The following is a 25696-nucleotide window of genomic DNA, read 5'->3' as shown; positions in this document are numbered from 1 at the left end:
CTGCCTTGTATTTACATGTTTGTATTGTGCACAGGCACATTTTACATAATTGCATTTAGAGCAAGCTGGTTTAAGCAGAAAGGTGTCCCTGCCCATGGCAGAGACTAGATGATCTTTAAGGTCCCTTCCCACCCAAACCATTCTATGATTCTATGACTAAAAATTGTCAGCATTAGGGGACAGTCCCTTCTCAGAAGCAGGCATATGCACCACTGTAAATTCTATGATCTATCAATTATTCTTTTCCCTCCTGTCCTTGTTTGACGAGGAGTTTCTGATGTGAAATACCAGTGAACCATTTCCCTCACTAGCCCATTGCTTACTGCCCCTTTTGAGAGAGAGGCCCCTGCAAGCAGATGCTGTCAACAGCCTCCAGAGGGAGGGACATGTGCCTCCTGCAGAGACTCTGCGGTTTGTGCTTCGCATGTGTCAGTTCGGCAGCTCATGTATTTATAGAAGGCTCTGTTATGAGGATCTGACTAACAGTAACAGATCAGATTATGTTTGGCAGTTAGACAAATGCTTCCTCCTGAAGCCCTCCCCAGTTCCTCTTTGGGACAGTACATCACTGAACTATCCCAAATGTGTGCTGGCCATTAAATGCCACAATGTATCTATACAGCTTGTGTGGTTTCCAGCATAGATCTTTTTTTTGTCCAGCACTTACTTCAACAGACTATTCAGGTGCTTTCACTGTCAGCATGTAAGTCAGGTGCTTAGGACAATGTGTTTTAGGCCAAATGTTAAACTATTTAATTACATTTTGCAGTCTACATCTACCCTTAAATGACCTGAAAAACACAGGAGAAAAACTTAAAAATAGAGGTGAAATCCATGGCCAAAAATGGCAACTTTTTAATGCTTTCTGAGGCAAGAAATTTCTTCCAGAAAAGTAGATGACTAATAAAAAGATTAGCATGAGATTTGTGATTGTTCAGGTTAGTTACATGTCCCCTTACTGAGCATTTGACATCCTTCAGCTGATTTTGTAACACAGTTTTATAGCACAGCTACTTCTCATATTTCTTAAAAATTTAAGCCAGCTCTGCTTTGTGCTGGAACATCAGGAGACTGATCCTCTTTTCCATCTTTCTTTTACTCTTCCATTCCCTCTGCCAAGGCACCTACTTCCCACTTGGTTCCTACAATATCCCTGTCTACTGCTTCCCTCTCACCTCCTCTCCTCTCTAAACCCTTACATCAGCAGGAGAAAGACTCACTACAGTTAAAGGTAACTGCACCTCTTGAATATGGATTGTTGTAAATCTTCGTGTCTATTAAATAACTGCAAGGCTAACACTGAGTTTGATCTTCGCAGATGTATTGCTTTCTCTACTAATATTAAATAACCTAGGAATTGGAGGATTGATAGGCCTTTTTCAAATTAAACACAAGGTAAAACTATAACCATTATGATACAATTAAATAGTTTAAGGAGATACCAATGACAGGAAAGCAGAAAGCCTTCAACTCAATTTCAGATCCATACCAGGACAGCCAAAGTAACTTAGTTAATTGATGGAAATAGGACTATATTCAAGTATGCAGAAACTAGATAACATTTGTGTTTCTGTTTTCTATTTTAATCCAAAGCCTGGAAGAAAAGTCATAAATTTCACAGAAAAGCACCACTGCAGAGGGTCATGTTCTAAATACCGATTGTGTTAGTCAAGGACTAGACAAAGATTATTTCCTCTTCAGGACTACAGTTTGTGTCAGCATTGAAGCTGTGTGGCAGAAAAATAAAAACTTCCTCTAGGAGGACAAAGTTAATTTGCAGTGCTGACTTCCAGAAGATTCATCTGCTCATGAAAAGGAGAAAAAGTCATGTAAACAGGAACTATCCTAGAAAAGTGATCATTGCATCATTACATCTGTCATAAATACCCTACTTTTTCTTTTTTTTTTTTCCTCAAGAGCTACCCTATTTTACAATGTGAATTCACAGAAAACACAGTCATAATGGACTTAAAGAATCTATTGGATTTTTCTGAAGTAGGTAATAGACTTCTTTCTAGGACATGAATCTATCATGAGCTTAGGTTTGTTCCACCTCAAAGAAGGGGTAAAACAGAGTACTGCGCTTGCTTCTGCAACTTTTAATAACTCAGCAGTTCGTAGAGTGCTTTTGGTGCTTTTGCTTAGCCTAACCAGAAAAATATTCCTCATCTATACTGAAATTCTTTTTTGGTGACCTTTATAGTCTTTGCCCTTATTTGAGCAAGGTGTGTTAATCTGGGCTGAAAATAAATAGAAGGAATATAGGTCCTTGAAACTGTATATTGATGCTTCAATAACTTTTGTTAATTTAAAAATGCATACGTGTGTGTACATATATATATATTTATATATATATATGCTTTAAAACTAAATGGAATACAAAGAGCTTTGGGTGGGAAGTATCATTTTGCACTTTGTTGGTGGGAGGGATGTGTCCTCCAAAAGAAGAAGTCTGAAGACACATCCTAACATGTGCTGAAATGCTGACATTTTTCAGCCTCCTTGGCCTCTCTTGGTATCTTTTTTTGTTGTTCTTATTCACCCCTCTCCTCCTAAGAGGGGGCTGTTTTTTTTGTTTAGTCACATTCTACTGAGAGTCACAAATACCTAAGAAAAGGTTTCCAATATAGCACTCCATTCTCGTCACATTCCCCCACAGCTCCCCCGTTCATGAGATTTCACATTTGCTGCACACAAACCCCTTAAGAACTGAATTCTGACAAACATGAAGCTGATTTGTAGTGATGCTAACAAAGGAGGATATTTTCATGAAGTACTCTCCACCAAGCATTTACTTGCTTTCTAAATGCAAGTCCTAATTTTCTAAATGCAAAAGGGACGTATTCTGTTTAACAGCAAGGGATTACGTTTGCCATTGTATTTCTAAGGTAGCATTTCTGCTCAGTGCTGTTGAGCTTTTCTGTGTTATTATCTGAGCTACTTCAGGGGGTACACATGCAATAACTGTTCCAACTGCATATGCTGTATGTTATTCATCTTTTAATCTTTTAGCTGTAAGAAGTAAGGGCATGTGCCACACCAGGAAACACTTGGGAAAAAAAGATACAGTGGAAACAATGAAAATACTGTACACTAATAGTACCTTCCTTCTACCTGTAACTGTTGCTTTTTGTTATCAGGAAAAGCATGTCTAATTTGCATGTATGAATGAAGCAACAAAAATCCCAGAATGCTTCATTCTTAAACTCTCATTTGACAAAGTTTTTGTGGTTCTTCTAGGCTAATTTAAAGAGGGAGATATTTGTTATGGGTAAACCTCCTCGTAGCCCAGTGATGACTACGAGATCCTGCAGCTCTCCTGTCAGAGGTCACAGCTATTCACACAGGGTATGGTACTGGATGCCCAGTGTGCAATAACAGCTTTTCCATGGACAAGGAGCTCAGTGTCTAGTCTTTCAGTATTTTGCTTTTACCCAAGTGTCTCAATACTATCAGTATGCTATGTTTTCTTTCTGCTGTGTTTCTGTGCTATGACTGAGTAAAGGCAATGGGTCTGTGTCTGCCTAAACTTTTTTATATAAATCCGTTAGTGTACCGTATCTCTGCAGTACTGCATGGTATTTCCAGTGCTATAGGGTGTTTATATTCAGTCTGGTTCTTTACAGTTAGTATAAATAGTATAATAATATAGTTAGTATATAGTATTAAAATTACTCCTTTCTTTCAAAGCATTTTTAGTTTATTAAATTACAGCTTCTAGGATTCTATTCTCCATTGCATGTATCCAGGCTTTAGCATGTATACAGGCTGAATTTTTGGTTTTGAATCCATGTCCTTATTTTCAAAATGTTTTGCACCTGCTATTTTTTTTTCACTCAACACTGTTCTCTTTATCCAAGCATTCTGGATTTCAATACTCTTCAACCTTTCACTTCTTATCTGTAACATAACTGTAACACAACTCTAATATTTTCATGTAGCTGGAAAGGTTGTTTAGAATTTGCACGGATTTTGCTCAAAAAGGTAATCTACATTATGAAAAAGGGAAAAAAAATCAAATGAACACAAAAACATCACGCTCAACCTAAATTATATGAGAATGAGAATTTATGGCATATATTTTACTTTCAATATAGGATTTAATTGTCCTTTGCATTGGTTTCTTAACATTTAGGTCTTAAAAATGGTAATGGGATGAATTGTTTTCCATGTTGTTGCTGCTGATTTTAGGTGATCATCTTTCTGGTGTCTCCCTTTTTAAAATTTGAATAAAATATGCAGGTTTGTGTAACTTCCAAAGTCCTAGTTTTTTAGCAGGCCTCTGTTTGCTTCCAGGTATATTGAGGGGACAGTGCTTTCTTCATTACTGAAGAAAGACAGTTCAATCCTAGGAAGGCCAGGATTCTTGTAGTAGCAAACAGCATCTCACAGAAAGTCCAGCTAGGAATGACAGCTGTAAAAAAGGCATTAAGCCCTATTTTAATTTTGCCCATTACTACAAATGAGTGACATGTAACCAGTATATTAAGAGAAGTGTATTGGTCAATGTGTAGTGTACTTATGATTTTAATTGCAAAAGTACAAGAGCATATATCGTGCACCTAATTTGCATGCTCAGGACTTTACAGAACTTTTATATGCAAGTGTAGTATCAATCATGCATGGAAATCAGGCATACAACTGAGACCACTGACTTGATTTCACACTCCTTAATATTTTTGGGATTAGGTCCTGCAATATTAGGATAGTCTAGTAAAGTGAGGTGCAGTTGAAAACTAGGAATCTTTGTAACAGTCCCCCGTCTAGACAATGCAACTGCATGTGGGAATGAGAGCTTAGGGAAAGAAAGCAGGGAGAAAGCTTCTGGATGTCAGCTGGGGTGTTATTGTGGAATGCATCCAAACAAAGAGCAAGTGCCAAGGTCCCCCTGTTCAGACATAGCACCAATTACTTCACCCTGTTTCTCCAAGATTTTAATTTTGTCACAAGACTGTTTTCTCTGTGGCAATAACATACAGTTGAAAATCACGAGTCACCTTGATTCTTATTTATTTCTACAGTAGTTAATTAGCAATAGAACCTTTTATGAAGCATATGCAAAAAAAAGAAGGTAATACTAACCTACCTAGTTTCTTTCTGGCTTGGTATTATGTTCAAAGCATTAAATCATTTGTAGCATTGTTTAGGACTTTTACTTCCATTGTCTATAGAAGTCCTTAACCTCGCTTGAGTTCTTTGGCATCTCTGACTATTTTTGGCATTCAGCTCAGTTACAGACCTGATGAAAGATTAGCAGCAAATCAGGTCAGATTCCAGTCTAAATACAAAGCATTCTGACTATTCTCCTACTGCTTGACAAGCCAGCAATTGAAGGAAAAAGAAGGTTTACTGAGAACTGTTTAATTTGCAATCTTTTCTGTTTATTCTTCAGTAAAAATTATCCATCTTTCTTGTACACTGGCAGAGGAGAGTTAAGTGAGAGAGAGAAGACAGTAAAGAGTATAAAAAAAATTATTATTTTTTTTTACTTTGAAAATCTCTTTCCCACCTAGAATCAATAATATGAATTTTAAAAAAAAATCCATGATCTACCTGCCTGTATATTTAGGCATCTTTTAAAAGTTATACTCTATAGCCTGTAAAGGACAGACTGTTCACAGTATTTTCTGCACATATTCATAGAAACTGCTGAAAAGAAATATAACTAATTTCATCTGGAGATGCTGAGGGAAAAGAGGGGGGAAGAAACTTAACAAACTACATCCTGTGTTTTTCCATTTAATTTTTGCCATCAGCGTATGGATTGTTTACTGCTGCCTTCTCTCTTGGAAGAGATCATCTTCAAGAGTGATAAAAGAGTGACTGGAATACTCAAACCAAGAGAGAACCATGGAGCAATAAGACAAATTCCATGGCTTAGAGATCAGATTGCAGTTTACTCAATTCATGAAAGAAAGTGCTATGAGCAGTGTTTGATATCCACACTCCCAAAAGAGATATGGTTCCCAGACTTGTCTCTACAGCATGACCAGAGGGCATCCTCAGTCAACAAAGAATATGATCCCTGCTCATATCAAGAGCTTTCCCAAGCAGCTGCTCCTGCACTTTCTGGCCCCAGCCAGATTCTAATCAGTATAGGTCAATGACTTTCTAAGCAGGATATGATTTCTGTAGAAGATTAGTATTTTTAATTTCCATCACATCCAGATGCATTGAATATTATTGCTCACTAATGCTCCATTAAGAAGGAACATAGTTCCTTTCAAAAAGCTTTGCACTGGAAATACGGACTACTTTTTTCTGTTGAAGTGTTAATTGTTATATTCACACAATTAAATGTATTCTTCCAAAAACTGTTCCTGTTCTATGCCTCCCAGCAGCCCGCATGGCTTGAGATGAAACAGAATTAGTTAAAGCATAGCATGTTATGCCTGCCAAGTTAGTACTCTGTGTGTGTAATGTAAATTGGTATGTTGTTCGTCTGTGAATATTCTAGATTCTGCCATTATGTATAGGAGATTTTATTTCTGCTTATCTATAAATATATTTTACCCAAAGAATGTATGATGTTCATCAGTTGCATCTGATTTTTCTAATGTTATTTCTGTTTCACAGTGAAGAGGCAGCAGGGTTCTATTCCAGCTTTGTACTATTCTATAAATAGAATGGACTGTTGATGAAGTTCACAGTTTTGTTTAGTTTTTATTATGATCTCCAAAAATCAGATCTTTAAATGTACCAAGATTCAGTTGTTTGTCTTGTCTCTTAAGAATTTATTGTGAGTTGGAAGGGGGGCAGAATGGGCCATGGTTTTACACAAGGTAGAATATGAACTCTTGAGCAACTATGTGTTACACCCCTATCCAATTATTTGGACCTTAAACTGCAAATCTTTATTACATTTCAAATCATTTCATTTCAGCCACAGCGCCCTGTGCTTTCTCATGAAAATATACACAGTGGGGGGGAACCGTAAGTATAATTCTTGTCTACTAAACCAAAACCTAACATTTAAGTAACAGCCAGCACATCATCAGATAATTTTTTAACTTTCCAAGTACAATTATGAATTTATTTCAGAGATTTATAGATAACTGCATGATGTAGGAAGATAGCCAAGAAAGTCCCAGAGGGCAAAGCCTTATTTGTTTAATTTTACATTCAGTGCAGCCAGACATGGCAACTTAACAGTTCTCCATTGTCTGTACTTACTGAAGAGATTTTGACTTTTTTTTATTCTCTCCATTTTTATATCTCAGCAAAATGACAATAACAGATTCAGCATTGATTCAGTTGATCTGCCTTACTGACTTGATACAATTATCCAGAAACAGTTCTGGATTTGAATAGAGAGAAGAAAAGTAACTTGATAATGTTGATCACAGGAACAGGCTCACACATTTTGGTGTGATTTACAAGTGCAATTCAAATATGAGATACAAGGAAAGCTTTTCTGAAAACTGCAGAAGAACCTAGAACTCAAGTCTTATTTTGACAAACATTTAAAGTGCTTGGGATATTTCAGTACTGACTGTTAAAATGCAAGTTCAGTGCAAGATTGTCTTGAGATTTCCCCCCCCCTCCCCAGTTTTGACATCAGGCCCTACTTCAGTGATCACTGAAACCAGTCGCCAATCTTCCTTTAGCATCAGAGCAGTTCAGCATATGCCCTATTACATCATTTTTCATAACTGTATCTAGGGTTTGTTGTCTAAAAATATTTTTAAGTTTTCATTAGTCATTTATAGAAGGAAAAGAGAGGTTAAAAAGTTACCAAATAGCTATACTACAGATCAAATTAGATTTGGATATTTTATCTCTTTAAAACCAAAATTTCCTATTGGTATTGTTGAGCGTACTGGAGCACCTAACTCAGTTTGGAAATCAATAATTGTCTAATTCATTTTGTTCAAGATAGTATAAGTAGTTCATGACTAAAGTTATTGATTCCTAAAATGAAAAATAGAAATATATTTAAATTGCCGACTAACCATCCTTTCTCTTGAATATGTTTTCTGTCAGTATTGTAAATGCTAGTAGAGTTTTCATACTTCTGAAAGTCGTAGATTAGCATAGAGAGACTGAAATTACTACAAAGAAGTTTTTTAAATGGATTATCTAGAAATTACTAAGATTCAATTTCTCAAGTACAGAGTGCTCGTTGGGAAGTTCTTGTTACTGTACTTGAGTAACTGGCTTGAATCCTATTCATGACACATTACATCTGCAAATCCTGTCCCCTTAGAAGCTGCACTGAATTATTTTTTGGAATATCACCATAGCTCTGCTTTCCTGGAATGATGATAAGCATAACAGAAAATATTATTGCCACTTAGCTTATTGCACAGATTGCTCTTACTCCTGCTACATAAATTACTAAAGTAATTGCTTAAACAACCAGTCTCTTTCCATTTTGTTAGTGTAATTAAAATATAAAAAGAGACTTTTGTGGCTTGGGAAGATGACTCCCAGTGATGAGAAATTAAGTTAATTTTTTCTTTTTTTTTTTCTTGAAACATTTTCTTATTTTCTAATCTCCAGACCAGAAATGTGAAAAATAAGTGTAGTTTATTCAAGATGACATCATTAAACTAAATCTAGCACCAGTCTGTATATAGGATTTTCAAACTGAGCTTTCAGGAGCAGGAATTTTTTACGAAAGTAAACATGTTATTTAAGTCATGAAAACTTAGCTGGAATGATAAACACATCAATGAGCAAACTATCTTGTTTTTAGTGGGGAAAGTGCAATTATGGTAATAAGGTTAAAAACTCAGTGAACTGTTTTAAGAGCAAAGAATGGATACAATTATGTTTTGCTTCAGTAATCTAAAATAAAAACTATATCCTTTTCCCAATTTCTGCAGTTGTACCCTGCTTCTTTTTAGACAGTCAGTTATGAGGCACAGTTGCTTAGGGAAAAAGGCCAATTCTGACTCTGCAGGACTCACAGGCTTGTGTAACAATCTTCCTGTGGGCTGTCAGCCCAAGAACCTTCAGTTCCCCCTAGTCAGAGTTTATTCTTTCAATTCAAAAAACTTTAATTAAAAGCTGGCAAGAACTGAAATACAATGCATTTAGTAATTGCACACCTCTTGCCATTTATCCACCTTACATCCTGCAATCTGCAGCTATGGCCAGGTGTAGAAGCATGGCTCAGGGTTTGAATATTGTTTGAGTTTCCATCCATACATCCTCTGATTTGATTCAGGCCTCTCCCTCATTCTCAGGGATAGATGGCTTATCTGTGTAGCCACTGAAGAGCCCAGGGAGGTCCCCCAGCCACAGTGACAGCATGTGAGAGCTGCTGTCCTGGGTACCCTCGCTTGTGCTGCTGCTGGCTTCTCAGAGCTTAAAGGTAGAACCACAGTGTTAGGTGCTGATCATGGAAGGTTACAGGGCTAGCACATCTAGACTCTCCTTTAGAAGTGCTCTGTTTGGTGACTGAACTATAAAATAACACGAAAATGTTAAAAAAAAAAAAAAATCTGTTTTTGAAACAACTGGTTGAGGAGCCATCAGGCTTGCCTTTAAACCCAGTCTTCAGTGTCTCATGAGTTGCCTTTCTAATGAAGGTTTTATTTACTATAAATTCCTAATCCTCAAGTCCACCAGGCAAAAAAAAAGTCCTTTTCCCCTCTATTCGCAAGTGTTTCTTCTTAATGTTTAAACCAGCTCCTTTACTTGAGCAAAAGTGCAAGGAACTCTTTCTTCTTTTTAAAATGCATCATTTGTCCTATTTAAGGTTTCAGGCTCTATATAACTATACTCCTAGGAACGAAGATGAATTGGAGCTCAGAGAGGGAGATGTCATTGATGTGATGGAAAAATGTGATGATGGATGGTTTGTGGGTATGTTTTAATTTGACTGCTTTATTTTTTTTTCTCCCCTGACCTGTGCTGCCGTCTTTGTGTAGTGTCTTTTAATCAACTTGATTTTTGGCATGTAGTGTAATAAACATGAACCTGGCTTTATCAGGAGAAATCCCAACCAAAATTCACTGAAATTAGCAGGTGATTTTGCACTTTCATCTTTTAAAATTGATAGACACAAATTGACACACGCCTCTGGATTGTTATACAGCATCATTGTCATTTGGGACACAAATGGACTATGTATTATGTCTCTCTTTATAAATGCCAGGTGACTGAAAACCTTCTCACATGAACACATCCACAGCATTGGCCACTTGTGAAACCAAAGTATTACTGAAGAAACGATTTCATAACCAGGCCAAAATACAGTGGCTTAATAATTTCATAAACCCTCATGCATACAGCAGCTAACTTAATCATCTGACACATTATTTAGAATTTATGTTGTTGAAATTAAATTATTTCTATGTACCAAGAATTTTAGCACAGGTTTTAATCAGGCCTAACAGTTTAATCAAATATGCCTCTTTGTTTGCATTTGCCTTCCTGCAGTTACACTTTCTTAAACCTCACAAATAAACTTATGTAGCATAAGGAACTGTAGATCATTCTGTTTGTGCAATATTAAACATAAAAATTTTAAGGCCATGCTTACATAGTGATTTTCTGTTACTATTCCCATCTTTCATCTTTTGCTTCTAATTTCAGGAACCTCAAGAAGAACCAAATTCTTTGGTACTTTCCCTGGAAACTATGTCAAGAGGCTGTGAAATTTTTTTTTCTACTTATTTATGCTGCATCTCTGCAACACATCTGCATAAAGCTGCTAGAAAACATGCTACGCTGGCCTTCTGTTTTCTTGCTTGCAGTCTCAAATAGAGGCCATCTAGTTCATCCTCATCCCATTCCACCCGCCAAACCGTTCCAGCAGTATTACAGCAACGACCACAGTGTGAATAACTAAGCTTTTCTGAGACAAGAGGAATCATTTCAGCATTTAAATACTCCCTGCTTTAAAGTCTTTTCATGTGAAACACAATAGGAGAAGCCTGATGACAGGTACACAGATGAGTTGCCATGGGGGGTAGGGGGAAAGGGGGGAAAATTATTCCTGGTTTGAACATTTGTGGTACTACCATGAAGTCTGGTGGGATTTTTTTCAGCATGCATGTAATACAGAGGAAAGTTGCTGTTTACTATTTTTTAAAAAATTGATTTTACACGTTCTTATTAGCTTGGCAGCATTTGTTGCTTCCACATTGCTGTGTCACGGGTTTGCCTATTGTACTGGTTTACAATGTATGACAAACTATAATATAGATTTTTTTGCCTGCACTTGTATGCTGTAACAAATGCACAGTGATTGTAAAATCTCAAGCAAGAAAAGTGAAAAATGGAAGAACTGCAAGTGTTCTGAATGGGTGCAATGGTATTGGCTAAATCTTTTGTCTTTTCCCTCATGAAAAACTGTAGTGAACATGTAGTTTTTTCTGTTAAAAGGTAAGAAGTACAAAAGGCAAAAAGACCTGGGAAAGAGGATTTAAGGAAAAGTGAGACAATGCTGTAAGCATAGACAATAAAAACCTGCTAATGATGTCCGATATTAAATGGTTGTAATCAAAATGTTGTAATAGTAAGCACCATGAAGTATAAGAGGTTAGTGTTTTTACTTATCAGGAAATTAAAGAAGCAGGAAGATAAACAGTGTTAGTGCAAAGGGTTGTTGGGTTTTGGTTTTTTTCTTTCCTAACATAGCCACCTAAAAAATATTCACAAGCATCATGTACTGATTTATTTCACTATATATGTGTATGTATGTTAATGAAACCCAAGTTACACATTCTTTTTAGGAATTTAGACAGAAAAAAGTCACAAGTATTAAAACCGATATATTTTAGAGGTGTTGGGTTTTGGTTTTTTGTGTGAATGAACAAGTGTTTGAAACATACATTTTCCATAAGCAAAGGTAAGCATAAATAGCAAATGAAATTAAGGCACAGAATGATAATGACTATGGCTTTATAAAAATAAAAATTCGGATTTGGTTTCTTTGGCACCTTATAGATGGCAAAATCTTCTGCTGCATTTCTCATGGGTAAAGGATAAAAATTATCAAAATGTATGTAGTCTCTGTAGCATTTTGTATATAATTTTGCTTTTTTGTACAGAGCCATTCGGTTGTTGATTTTTAAAAGATTAAGTTTCTTATTTGCCCTCTTCACATACAGAATATTTCAATGCGTTTTTCTTTTCTTGCTCTGTTTACCATAAGCACATCTGGATAGTGCAATTCTGTAAGATAGCATTTTATGCAAAATTTTATTAATTAAAATATGGTTTACCAGCCAAATCTAAATGTACATATGTCTTTATTACTGAGAAAGGTCATTAAGGCAAAGGTAAAGAAACATCTTTGTGCAGCATACCTTTATTATTGCAGATTTCATGGCAAAAGCTTTATATTCAATTTTAAACTAGATCTGCATGCAGCTTTGCTGTGAGATTAATACTATCTTTGATGCCATTTATGATTGAGGACTTAAATATCTGTTGCCTGTGATATTTAAAAAGTACTGTTTCTACTCTGTATCTGATTTTAGAAAAATGCAGGGTTTTCATACCTGGCTTTCAGGTAACTGACTTTGAATTCCTACAAGCAAAAGGTCTCTGTGGTTTTTTTCCTGAATAGACTTCTAATAAATTTTGCTTGGAGTACAAAACTGTTTCCCCCATCATTTCTCCAAATACAAGTAACTTATCACTTGAGTATTGCAAAGTGCTTAACTCTTCAAGTTTATATGCAGTTACACCTTGTACCTACACATACCCACCCCACACACTCTTACTTAAAAAGTAGAGAAGTATTTAAATATATCCAGGTAAATCAAGCATACTCAATTCTGCTAAGTCTGCTGAAATCCCAACTACAGTATTTAAGGGACAAACTAAAGGATTTATGAGTTTCCTTGGATAAGCCCCTATAAAACCATGAAGGACACCCCACAGGAGTAGGGATGTTTTGTCCTAAAAGCAGAGCAAGAGGTCAGTGGAATTAGAGGCCAGCTAGTTTAGTATCTAGGAAAATATGAAAGCAGATCAATTAAAAGCCTCAAATATTCACTTGTTTTTCTAGAAAATTATGTATCAAACCAGATTAATTTTCTCATGTCAGCATATGTAGCATGCTTCTTGATTTCTCTTAGGATTTGCTTTTAATGGTACGAGTTGGCAGCTGGATTTGCAGAAAAGAAAAAAGTCAGCACCAGTGCAATAAAATCAAGTCTACTGCAGAGTTGTACTACATTACAAACAAATAGGTAACATAACCACAGCATCCCTAAAAACCAGTTGATCTCAGTCCCTAGCCTGCAGCGAGTATATTTGCTGTCAAGGCAAAGGCTTCCTAAAACAAGAAAGCCCATAACACACCAACAAGCCAGGGCAACTAATGCATGAGCAATTCAGGGTAGTGATCTATATCCCAGACTAAGCAAAGGGTCACCCTAGCAGGTCTCACATTCTGTCACCCGTGCCAAAGCAAAGCATGGTGTCATTCTGCCATGCCTGGTATTTACTAGTTGCCTTTTAAATGCTGATATACAGAACCCGGACAGGAACACGAGGTGCTTCCTGTGCATTTGAAAACGCAGTGCATGAGCCCATGGGAAGCTGGAAACATGAAGTCAGTAGCTCTAGAAAGACCTTAGGTCATTGCTAAGTATAGTCCCTTACAGCATTAATACTTACAGAGTGAAACCCTGCCTTGGCTCCAGTTAACAGCAAACTCCTTTGAAGTCAACAGATCTCACAGTACTGGTAATAATTTCTCTGTTAACATGAAACTAAAACTGCACAAGAAAGAAGCACTAGAACAACTGAATATCCAGTTTGGGTTGGTTTTATTACATTGAAAAGTGTGAGCGCACACAGAAACCAGAATCCACTTCTTAAACTGTTCCCCCAACAGAGCAAAGCAGATAGTTCTCTTTTTTAATACTTAACTGACAAGTTAGCTTAAAAAAACCTTTTTTATCCATCACAACCCCTTGCTGCAACAAGCAAATATCAATCAGACCAATACCTGAATCCATCCATTTCACAGAGCAGGGAACTGCCAGACCAACACAGTGTAAATTGGTACCTTATCCATACACAGTAAATAGGGACGCTGAATTTAATAAATCTTTCTTCTGCAACTGTATCGATAATCAACATCATGCCATTTATTTGACTGGACGCAAAAACTGTCATTTTACTTTTATCCTCCCTGTAATGGCCAGATAAAAAAAGTTCCTAAGTCCTAGCTAAAGACTGCCCAATATAATCTATTGTTCTCATCCACCTAGTGAAGTCACATTCCTTTGAAAATTAAAAATATTTTTATACATATCTATGCAGAATGATAGAAATCCACTGAAACAAAATAATGAATGAATTCCTGCTTGTACTTCCCTGAGTCAGAAACTAATTAGACCAAAGAAAGTGATACTGATGACTGCTAGGCTCTCATTTAGGGGTGTTATGTCACCTCTGAAACATAAAAAAAAATAGCAGAGGCTTCTAGTTAATATGTGATGATGAAAGCAGGGAAGAACCTGAAAAATCCTGCAGGTGCAACTTCTAGTGCAAATGTGCTGTAAATAGTTATACTGTGCAGCTGCACCCAGGACTCCCGTCTGTTTCATTTGCATCAATGAGAATCCCATATATAGTGTATTTAGAAATATACCTTTTGATATTTAGATTTTGTTTCCTCAGGAGTCACAAAGGAGCAAAGTTTTGTGCTAAGTTTGTTTTATAAAACAAAAAAGTAGAAAACATTCTTAATAAAATAGCTTTAACACCTATAAAAATCATCCCATACCAATTTTTTGAGCAACCTTTGTATCATGATGTCACATCTAATTACAGATCAGGACCCCAGAGGGTTCCACTGCATCAGAATGGCATTACATCACAAGTGACACGAGGGCAGGGAGTGGGGGGAAATGCTGACTGACAACACGAAATGTGTTGCTATCCTCAGTACAGACACTCACATCTCAACAATTCATGTTTCTTGCTGCCAACACAAAGAACAAACTTGGAAGCCATTATTTCATCACCCACATAAACAAATAGCAAAGTAATCCTCCTACATTTTCCATCTATCAGATAAATCAGTAAACCACTTTAAAAACATCCCAAGAATAATGTAATTATTTATTTCTACCAGTGAAGAATTACCAGAGTTACAAGCAGTGGCTCTTGACACTTCCCTCCAAAAGGAGGGGTTTCACTTCTCTCTCTCTCACAAGCCAGTTTCCCTTTGCAAGACAGGGCCCAGTATTTGCCTGTGTCCACTTTGGCGGCCAAGCTCTAGCTCCAAGTGACTGGAAGAGTAACTTGCTATTTAACTATCTTAAAGTGTCTGGTCCTTTAAGATTGTTTTGGCCGCCTTACATTAATATAAAATGGAGTAATATCTCAAAATTTTCTACAAGTGCTTAAGGAACAAAGAAATAAACTGCTCTATTAAAATAATCAAGCCTTCAGTCGTTTGCATTGAGATTCTTTCCCTCACCCCTGAGTTAAGCATCCAAGTGAAACCAGCACTGCAGATGGGGAACGCTGAGGAGCCTGAACATGTTGTTCTACGTGGGTCATCGCACCGCTTCTGTCGCTGTGATTTGCTAGATAAACCCCAAGCACGCAATGGCCCAACTCATGCTTCCCTGGGTTAGTGTTCCAAACTGTAATGTGAAACATGTACAAATACCAGCTGGTTTAATACCCGCCAGAGGCTTTTCTTACACTACCGCAGATTCATCTGTTATAGATAGGGGGTTTTTTCACTTGTAACTGGAAGTATTTGAACAGGTGAGAATGAGCCCTTCCCTCCTTTACACCATAAAAGAGGACAAATGAATGTGCCCAGTATGTCTGGGGTAGTAAAGAGCAATATTTATATGCCATAGAAGAGTTCAAGGAACTATTTATAGATTCTTTTCAACTGCTCCTGCAGCCAGCCCTGAGGTACAAGACATAAAGCAGCACACAAGACAATCTGAAGCAGAAAGTATGAAAGTCATATGCTGTCAAAACCGCAGGGAAACACCCAGTACACACAAAAAAAACCCTCTTCTAGCCACTAATCCACACTCAACATTCTGAAACAAGCGTACTACTACACAGGGGTGCAATTTTTTTGTACCTACCACTTCAGTCAAAAGGAGTTTTAAAAAGAGTGGTGGAGGAAAGAAATTGGCCCAAACCTACATCAGCATCAGATAATAAATTCTGACCATCACAGCTTTAATTATAAAACTTCTGCAGTTTAAGCAGTTACAGAAAATTGACTTTTCAGTTGCACACATCAGTGATAAAATCTGTGCATAGGATCCTGAAATTACTGCTAACTATCCAGACTTTCTCCATTCTTTGCAACACACACTTCCTTTGTTTATCTATTTCATTGCAGGGTCAAAAACAGTGCGGCTTTGAGACAAGAATCCTCAAGGCAGAAAACCTGCAACTTATTTGTACAGTATTCATGCCAAGATGTCCTTGATCCTTTAAGGTCTTAAACATCGCTTTAATGCAGGGGGAAAAACACCACTAAATTTAAAAAAATTGTGTCACTTATAGACATACATTCAAAGGTACATCCTGTACCTCAGATACAGAAACAGCAGATGTTTCAACCTTGTCCACTCAAAAAAACCAAAAAACAAAACAAAACCAAAAAAAACCACAACCAAACCAACCAACCAAAAAAAAAACCAAAAAAAACCCCTAATACACAAGAAAACACACCAAAATCAGAGAAGCTGGGTGGCTACTAGTGAAGAAAGAGCAGTGTATTTGGGACATCAGAGGCAGACAAATCCAAGGAGAGCTGTTTCAGACCGTAGAAACAGGATACCTGGCCATGTTATGGAGCCAGCCTTGTCAGGCTTCTTCCTTCACCACACACATCCTGTGCTTCCATGAATTATAGCTCCCCAGGAAAGCCTTAGAAAGGTAACAATTACAGTCAGACCAGACTGAAAAGAGACAAGAGTAAGATCAACAGGGGAAGATACAAACAGTTACAGCAAGCCCAAAGAATTCCTTCAGGCTCTATGGGCCTGCTCACCCTGAAGGGTGTGGTTTTAAGTCCAGCTGGATATTTGACTGACCTGGTTTTAAGTCCAGCTGGATATTTGACGGTCCTGGTTTTAAGTCCAGCTGGATATTTTACAGTCCTGGTTTTAAGCCCAGCTGGATATTTGACTTTCCTGGTTTTAAGCCCAGCTGGAAAGTAAGCTGCTTGCTCAGCCTCCCCACACTGCCCCCATACCAGTGACTTACCTTACTTTTCTCTCCTGTTCTACCACTCCTCCTCTTCCTGTCAGCTCCAGAGGCAAAAGTACTACTGAGGGAAAGACAGACATCCATGGAATACAGAACATATTACTACTGAAAATTACTGCAATTCTGTTTTATTCCATTCAAGCCCTGACATTCTGGCTCTTGCCTTATCCAAAGGTCTACCAAAAGACCTCAGCATCTTGACATCATTGCTGAAATCCAGAACTTCCAAAGATGAGGTCTCCTGCATCAGGCCATAAAACTAATGTTAGCTAACAGCTCCCACAGCATGTGGACTGGAGGCTGTTAGAAGATCCTGACTTTAAATATTATGGCATTCCCTCAAGCAAGAAGACATTAGCAAGTCCTTACTTTTAAGCTCAGAGAAGTGCTAAACAAGAAACTGCTGAAATGTAATAGACAAGCAAGAGGGGGTAAAAAAATCAGTCTTAGGGAGACATTTTTTTTGCATTTCTGAAGAGTTTTTTTAGTTTTCATTGTTTTTGCTGTTTTGTTTGTTGGGTAGATTTTTTTTAGCTGGAGGGATTTGGTGGTAAGGATTGCAAGAAAAACCGTTTCCAGGTCTTTATTTCCAGAGAGATTTTTGTAGGGAGAGTTTACTCACATTTCAAAGCACTACCTGTAAATACCAGGATTTACTTTACATTGTAGAATGAGGATTACCCTTTGAAAAGCCATGGAGGAATTACACCCATATTCTGGCCTGGATTTCCACAGTGGCAGCAAACTTCAAGAACAAAAATTCCCAGCTATGGTGTGAACTATATTAACTCCCCACATGCTGGTGTATAGCAATAGTGGATACCAATTTTAAGACTCTTGGTGGATATGCATATCTGACATTTTTCACATCTGCCATTTCATATACCGTTCTTACATGTTGATAAAATGGGAAGTTTGTCCTGCTTAAGTTTCTGCTGTTTTTATCCTTGCTGAAGTTCATTATTTTTCACAATACAGACAGTTTTGGAAATGTTTTCTCAATTTGGTGCACTTATCCCCACATTCACTGAACAGAATCAAGCAAGAAGTCCAGTCAGGAGACAGTTTGAAATAACATAATTAATTACTTTCATTTGGTATTTTCTTTTGCTGATAAGAAACTAATTCATGGACATGAAAAAGCTGCCAACGTCCTTTAAATAAGCAGAAAGAGATTAATCAAGATAGTAATGGGGAAAATATTTACAGTGTCTAGCTACATTTAAGCATTCTGTTTGAGTAACTGGAGAGTGCGTCAGGACCCGAGGATCCAGCTTTGTGGCTAGCTATATTCTGAAGCTGCTAATCTCTGGCTCAGAGCCCACCTTATACTTAAAACAGAATACAATATTTGTCTTTCAGCTGTTGCCGTTTGTCATGACCCAATAAACATGGCTAACTCTTCCATAGCAACTGCTGTTAAAATGCTAAAGCCAAGCCACAAAGTGAAAGAAAAATAGATGCTGAATACAGTACTTTATGGAACATAAGATAACAAATGTATATTAAAAGACATTCTGATGCCTGTTTCTAAGAGAAAAATACTCAGAAGTTTTGGCACTTGGACTACAAGTGACTATGACCTAACATGTGATCTCACATGTGATCTCATCATTTGTTTGTGTATGGAGTCTTATCTCTTGGGAGACCACAAAATAGGTCAAGGTATTGATCTAGAGGTTTGACACATGCTTTGAAGAGACACTTGGCTGCTCTGTACTTAGGAAAAAAAAAATCCATGTATTTTTTCAGGTTTAAGGCAGAATGAACTTTTGTTTTCCCATCTTCCTAAGCTTCCCAGATAGAGGTCTTGGGTCAGTAGACTAACACAGAACAACTGTAAATACCTCTTACCAATCATTTGTGTCTCTCATAGACACAAATGCACACAAGCTCACAGACAGGGGTTGACAGAAAAACTTGTCATGTACAGCAATACAGAATGAGCCACCATGGTTCAAATCCTTATGGTCTCTTGTTGCCTATATGCCTCCAAAAAACCTGTAGCCAGCCCCAGGCAAACAGCAGGCACACTCTCAGTGGCATCCACACAGTTGGAGTACAGTTGCATATATTGCATATAAGCACTTTGCTATATTCCAAGAGCCCTATGCAAAAGGAGTATTTTACAGCCAAGGATAAAGGTGTGGTTAAACAGAACTGCTTAGAATGAAAACTAGCAGAAACTTCAGAAGAAGATCCAGACAGGATGAGCAGCTTTGCCTCCCGCTTTGTTTCTGTCTTTCCTAAAGGTACTTTGTAGATAGTCATAGCAATCCCAGACTTTTATTATCTGTTATTTACAACGTAAGACATTCATAATAAGTCTAAAGATAATGATTTTAAAATTGTAGATGGAAAAAAAAAATTAAAATCTTAGAGCAGGAATAAAGTATAAATCACAACCACATAGGGATAAGCATTTTTTTAACCAAGAAACCACTGTTCTTTTCTTGACACTTCAGGTCATTTCCAGATATAGCTTTCACTGACAAAAATATACTAGAAGAAGGGAGTAAACATACATACACATGCATGTTTCCATAGAGAGGGACATACACTATAGACAGGATCTTCATTGACAGTTTTACCACACTAAGAAGTTCTCACTTGTCATCTAATATTTTTTAGACAAAATGCTATTCAAAAAGCACTGCTATTGCCTCCTGCCTGACGGGTTCCTCTAGTCACACAAGCTTTGCTAGGGATCTATTCTTAGTCTTGAGTTTTGCAAAATTCTCTGAAATTTTTGTTGTATCTAGTGCTATTGAATAGAACCAGCTCCTTCTCCAGTAGTAGCATAGGTAATTCCAATACATTCACTTGCCTATAACCTTTTATCTTCATTAGTTAAGGAGCAGAAAAAGGTTAATTATAACTAACATAGAAGGGACATACCACAGCATTTTGTGCCAGTTTTAGTCCATGAATAGTGTGGATACAGTAATTCATATCCCATGAATGAGACTGGAATAGAAATTACAGAATACATGTCTGAAAAGAAAGCACGCAATGTCTAAACAAGATGTATACAGGAGAAGCTGAATGGGTCATATCTGAAACACTGTTGTCCAACAGCATCTGAGTATCTAAAATTACTGCTGTCTGCTAAATTACAATTTAACATACTTCTTTGGAAGGCCTCATGTTGCCTCCATCACTTCTACTGCCCATTTCCCTGGTCCTAATCATCTTATTTCCTCCAGCCTCTTCTTTCCTGGGCCCTGCCAATACTAGACTTGTATCATACAACCCAGCACAAGAAAAGATGTATAGCTGGCTACCACTGGCATACTAACAGCATGCAGACATGTATTTTGGCCCACAGACACAAGCAATCTAGTGGTAAATGTTTACCTTTTACACCTAAGGTTTGAAAAGAACAAGAGATAAGTGTCTTGACGCCACTTGATCTTTTCACTACCCCTTTCGTAAATATAAGCTTTTCTTTTGAAAAATACAGTTAAAAGTTTCCACATAGCAATAAAAGATTACGTAGCTAAGTGCATAAAATCACATATGAAATTAAGAAATAGGACTAATTCTTATAGAAATAAAAGGTAGTACTTTGCCTTTAATCGAGGCAGTGCTGAGTGTCTGAAGTGGCATGTTATCGTTCCTGTAGGTACATGTCATTGCACACCTAATGAAGTATTTGGACTGTTTCCTGAATGCTGCTCTATAATATGCCTCATAAAAGAGGTTCTATAAAACTAACAACTGCTGTGCATTATTTTTTCAGGTAATGTTGAACAGCAAACACATCAGAGAGTTGTGTAACAGCCAGCTTTCCTTGTTCAAAAAATTATGTTAGTGCCAGCATGTTAATTTATGAAGCATACTGGACTTATCTGCTGGCACAGAGCCTTGTTAATTTCATTCCAACTTCAGTCCTTTGAAACGAGCTTATCTCATTTCCAGTGCCAAAATGGGCTTTAACTTTAAACAAAAAAGGCATCAGCTTGCCAAATTTGGACGTTTCACTGCAGCAATTAAAGGGAGCAGAACCACTGATGAGTAAATGAGCTGAAAAGAACAACTCCTTCCTTGGTCAGCTTTAAGATTCTCCATCAGAACTTCTACAAGCTGTCAGAACTGAAGGGCAAAACCTTTTCCATACACAATAGGAAAACACAGCTTCTCAGAAAATATCTAACTTACATAAAATTAATTGTGAAATTTGAGAAATGCAGCAATTAAGCACAAAATTTGAGAAATGTTTTGCAACTTTTTTTGGCAGGAGCCATAATTATAATATGAGCTGACATTACATCAGGCTCACAATGAAACCAATAAAGGACAACGAATTTCTTTCCTAGTCATAACCACATCTAACCCCCTGCAAAATAGGCAAAATTGAAATAATATGACAAAAGCAACACTTCAGAAAATGAGTTGAATAATCAGAATACTAGCAACACAGATTGCAAGTCAATATATGCATAGGTCAGTTTGCAAACACAGAGCTGCAAACATAGGGTATAGACGTGAGTTTTCAGAAAAAGTAAGCAGTAATTTTAGTACCTTAATGTGACATCAGCATCTCATTCCATTCAATATACTCTAGATTCTTTTAAAATATTTTTAATTATTTTACAAATGTCCCCAACTCCTCCCTTACATTTTTTTTAAAATTAAAAAACGGGGAATAAAATCAGTTAAGATGAAAACCAATCACATCTGTAATTAAAAAAACTTTTGAAAATAAAATCTTTGAATTTCTATTTTCAATTTGTTTCAATTTGCTTAGAATTTTATAAAACACCTCTGAAATATATAATTTCATTTAAAAAAATTACTTTCCACTTACTGGCTTGTTAATTTAGGACAGATCCTTAATGTGTGCTTTAAAAGGCTCTAAGACACCTACTCCTCACTTGGTAAGTAGGACGCTTCTTGAAAAAAATTGATGTTTACTCTTCCATTTCTGCAGTATTCATGGAACAAATATACCATTTATGTTTAACATTGAAAGTTAAATAATATGGGAAAAAGAAAAAAAACAAACAAAAAAACACCAAAACAAAAAACAAAAAAATCCACGCATTCCTGGCTTTCCAAATCTGCATACAAAAAAAATCTAAGAAAATGCTTATCAGTTTCAGTTTGCTACTCAGAATCTAAACAGCAGAGAAAAATACCAGAGTTATGTAAAAATTATAGCCAAAAGTTTAACATTAGAGGTCAGTTGACCTAAATCACCACTTCAAAGCATTTACAAAGCTGGGGCAGGTAGGGAGGAGTTGTAGGAATGTCCTCCACCTCACATGTATTTCCAGCCTAGGAATTTCTAATGCCTGGGAGAGGGGTAAAGTACAAGAGCTCCACTCCTCCCTTCTTTTCTAGAGGCATGAGAAGAATAAGAGAAGTGCTTGTCACCAAGGAAAATGAGAGAGGATTTCTCCCTTGCCAGGAAAACTGAGGGTACTGCTAATTTGTAACCAAAAGCTGATAAATTCACCAGGATTCAAATTATTAATCATTCCTGTTCCCTAACAATGGAATTAGGAAAAACTACAGTCTGTATATAATCAGTCTTATTGCCTTGGGAAGTCTTTTAAAATAAGTAGTATTTCTTATAAAAAGATTTCCCATATACCCATGAGTTTTGAAACAGAAAACAGGCTGTGCAGTTTGGAACACTCTGACCTTTAGCCTCTGGACAGCCAGTTTCAGTACATGCTGTTCCACATGTGCAAGTGATTTTCAGGCTCCATTCAGCATCCTAGATTGTTGCTGCCTAAACATCACAAACAATGAAGTCCAATATAGTTTATTATGATATAGACGAAGCTCTGAAGTAAGACAGGAGGTTTATGACTTAAAAAGCAGACTCTGGAATGTTTGGGGTTTTTTAGTTTGTTTCAGCCTGTACAGGGTTTATTTCTGCTCTGCAGCCTGAAACAGAGCACTCCATGAGTTTACAGAGGGATGAATTGGTTTTAAACATTCACTCCTTAAAACCTTTTTCTCCAACTCTCAGTCTGCCAAGTTGTCAGGAAAACAACATTTTCTTCCATCAAGACAGAGACATACTGGGAGAAAAAATAAGAAAATTATGCCCAAAAACATTCTAATGTGAGGTAAGAAGAATGTCTGTTGCTTGCAACATGGAAAACAATGCCATGACATGGGCACAGGAGTTCGATTGTCCAAAGCTAGAGAGGTGTCATGGTGTGCAATGACAGATTTGTCTACCATGCCTAATGGTAGACATTCCATACCATTCCAATGCCTAATTTGCAACCCCAGCTCCCAAATCTCAAAACGCTGAGTGACACAAAGGAATTTGACATAGCTTCTTCTCCTCTCCTTCAATTTTTGGGGGAGGAAGCAGGTTGAAAATGGTGGTTGTACTCTTCCAGATTGCACTGGATAGAAAAATAACATTTGGCACAAAAATCAAATGAAATATTAACCTGGAAAGCAAAAGTCTGCTTCAAACATTTGGATAGTCATACTGTAAACCAAAAGACTACATCATTATTCTGAGGAGGCCAGTTCAGACAAAAAAATTCATAACACGGCCATTAAATTCAGAGGATATATATTTGCAGGTAAGAAGAGTTGCAACACCAATGATCCTACAGTACAAAACAAGAAAATTATTAAAAATACTTGTTTTCTTATATGGAAGCTTCAAAGACACAAGGGGAAAAAAAAAAAAAAGGAAACAACACATTGCTTCATATTTACAAAAATACATTATCATAGTTACAACTATTATGAAAGAAAATATGATGCCCTAAAACCAGACAAGATAAAAGAAAATGTTCTTTACTGAAAGGAAAGTGGATAAAATGCACTGGTTTCAATCCAGCTCAGCTGGTCATTTTGGTCTAGCATGTAAAAACAGAAGTACTCTAGGTATATAAACCAAAAAAAATACATACACATACTTTAAGAAAGTGAAGGACCTTCTTAAAAGCAGTCGCTGAAAAGGAACTATGAAATAGCCTTATGTGACAAGCATCAAGTCAGTATTGCCTTTCAAATATTTTTTTCTTTCCCCTCCCTAATTACCAAGAGGGAAAAACAACAACAACAACCAAACAAAAAAAAAAAAAAACCAAACCAAAGACACCCACACAAAAAAACCAAATAGCTGAATCTGGGAAATATCAATAAAACAGATCTAGCAATTGTTTTCCAGAGCAACAGCACCTTGGAGAGCAAGTCACCCTTCCAGCAAACCAGGCAGAAAAAAAATTATTCTTTGAGTGAGAGCTCAGCTTCATATATGCATATGATTTCCACTTAAACTGAGAGCAATCACTTGCCTAGAAAAAGGTTAAGTCTACCCTGCCCTTACCTATATCTAGCAAGATTAGAAGGGACATATGAGCAAATTTCAGTATAGTACAGAAACATGAACAAACTTTACAGACACTTAAGCAATCCCAAACCTGGGTTTCTTAAAAAAAACAACCAACCAAATAAAAAAACCCACACCCAAAAAGTAAAACTGCACATTAAGATATAAATCAGTAACTTCAGAATGGGAACTTGGAAGGAATCTCTCCAGTGAACAAGTTATTATACAAGCATAATTTTTGACACTGGAAACTCAGGGTCTGATTATACTGTTTGACCTGACACTGAAATTCTTATATTTCAAAAATATTTTCTACTGCAGGATTTGCAATCTCAATATTTGAGACTGCCAGTGTTCAGAGAAAAAATGCAAATTGCACAGGAAAGAACTCTTTAAATGAATACATCTAATATGTTGTTCAGTTCCTACAAATCAAAACACACTACAGAATTCACTAGGAGAAGAGGAGTGAACAGAGTACCAAATATGCAGGGTGTTTTCACTCAAAACATATAATCATGGAAGAGGAGAAAAGGTAAGAAACTGAAGTACTACTTTGTGGTAAGTTCTGACCTTGAACACACACAGTGTACTCTGTCAGGATGAACTGTATAGTGGCAATACTTAGAAGGCATATACTGAACCAGTCTCAAAATGTTAGGACATACCAGAGTATGTACACCACTAAGAAGGAATGAGAGGATTTTTTTCCTCAACTTCAAAATAAACTAAAGTATTTCAGCTATCAAGACTAATACACCACTGACCTAAACACCTGCCTTACTTCTTTAAATGTGCCTTTCTTCCTTCACATTCCTAAGGTAAGCTGTGTCCCCACCAGCTGACTGTCACCCTGCAAGCTCTTTGTGATACAGATATCCTTTCTGATGGTTTGCTTTCAAAGAGTCACTACTGTGTGTTTCATTCTGATCAGGATGTGAATTATACTTTAATAATAGAGCATATCTTTGAAATATTCTTGACAAGAACACAGTTACAAAAACCTCTGGTGAACACTACTACCTACTAGCAAGCCACAAGTAAAGGACAACTACCTTTAGAAAGCCAAGATTTCTAGAAAGAAAAAAGGACATCACCTAATACCACATTTCTCTTCCACAGTATGAGAAATATGCATGACATCAGTCCAGATTTTTCAAGGCATTAGGACTGGTGCATGCCATGGTCTCAAGTGACTATCTAAAAAAT

At 36.9% G+C, this 25696-nt stretch overlaps 1 protein-coding gene across 15 annotated transcripts in view; it reads left to right on the top strand.

Annotated features, from left to right (window-relative positions):
• The window catches only part of SORBS2 (sorbin and SH3 domain containing 2), a 144485-nt gene extending 131929 nt beyond the window's left edge, over positions 1–12556 (top strand). For 8 of the 15 annotated variants that reach the window (XM_058837040.1, XM_058837041.1, XM_058837042.1 and 5 more), the window contains 5 exons: positions 1121–1231; positions 3241–3348; positions 6884–6933; positions 9707–9813; positions 10546–12556. In XM_058837040.1, coding sequence (XP_058693023.1) covers positions 1121–1231; positions 3241–3348; positions 6884–6933; positions 9707–9813; positions 10546–10607 — 438 coding nt within the window. In that variant the 3' untranslated portion in view covers positions 10608–12556. The remainder of the gene's footprint in view (positions 1–1120; positions 1232–3240; positions 3349–6883; positions 6934–9706; positions 9814–10545) is intronic. The other 7 variants (XM_058837054.1, XM_058837050.1, XM_058837049.1 and 4 more) reach the window with 2 other exon arrangements.
• The last annotated feature ends 13140 nt before the right edge of the window (positions 12557–25696 follow it).

The sequence above is a fragment of the Poecile atricapillus genome, chromosome 4 (assembly GCF_030490865.1).
Source record: "Poecile atricapillus isolate bPoeAtr1 chromosome 4, bPoeAtr1.hap1, whole genome shotgun sequence".
Classification (NCBI taxonomy): Eukaryota; Metazoa; Chordata; class Aves; order Passeriformes; family Paridae; genus Poecile; species Poecile atricapillus.
This window is presented reverse-complemented; position numbering and strand designations above follow the sequence as displayed.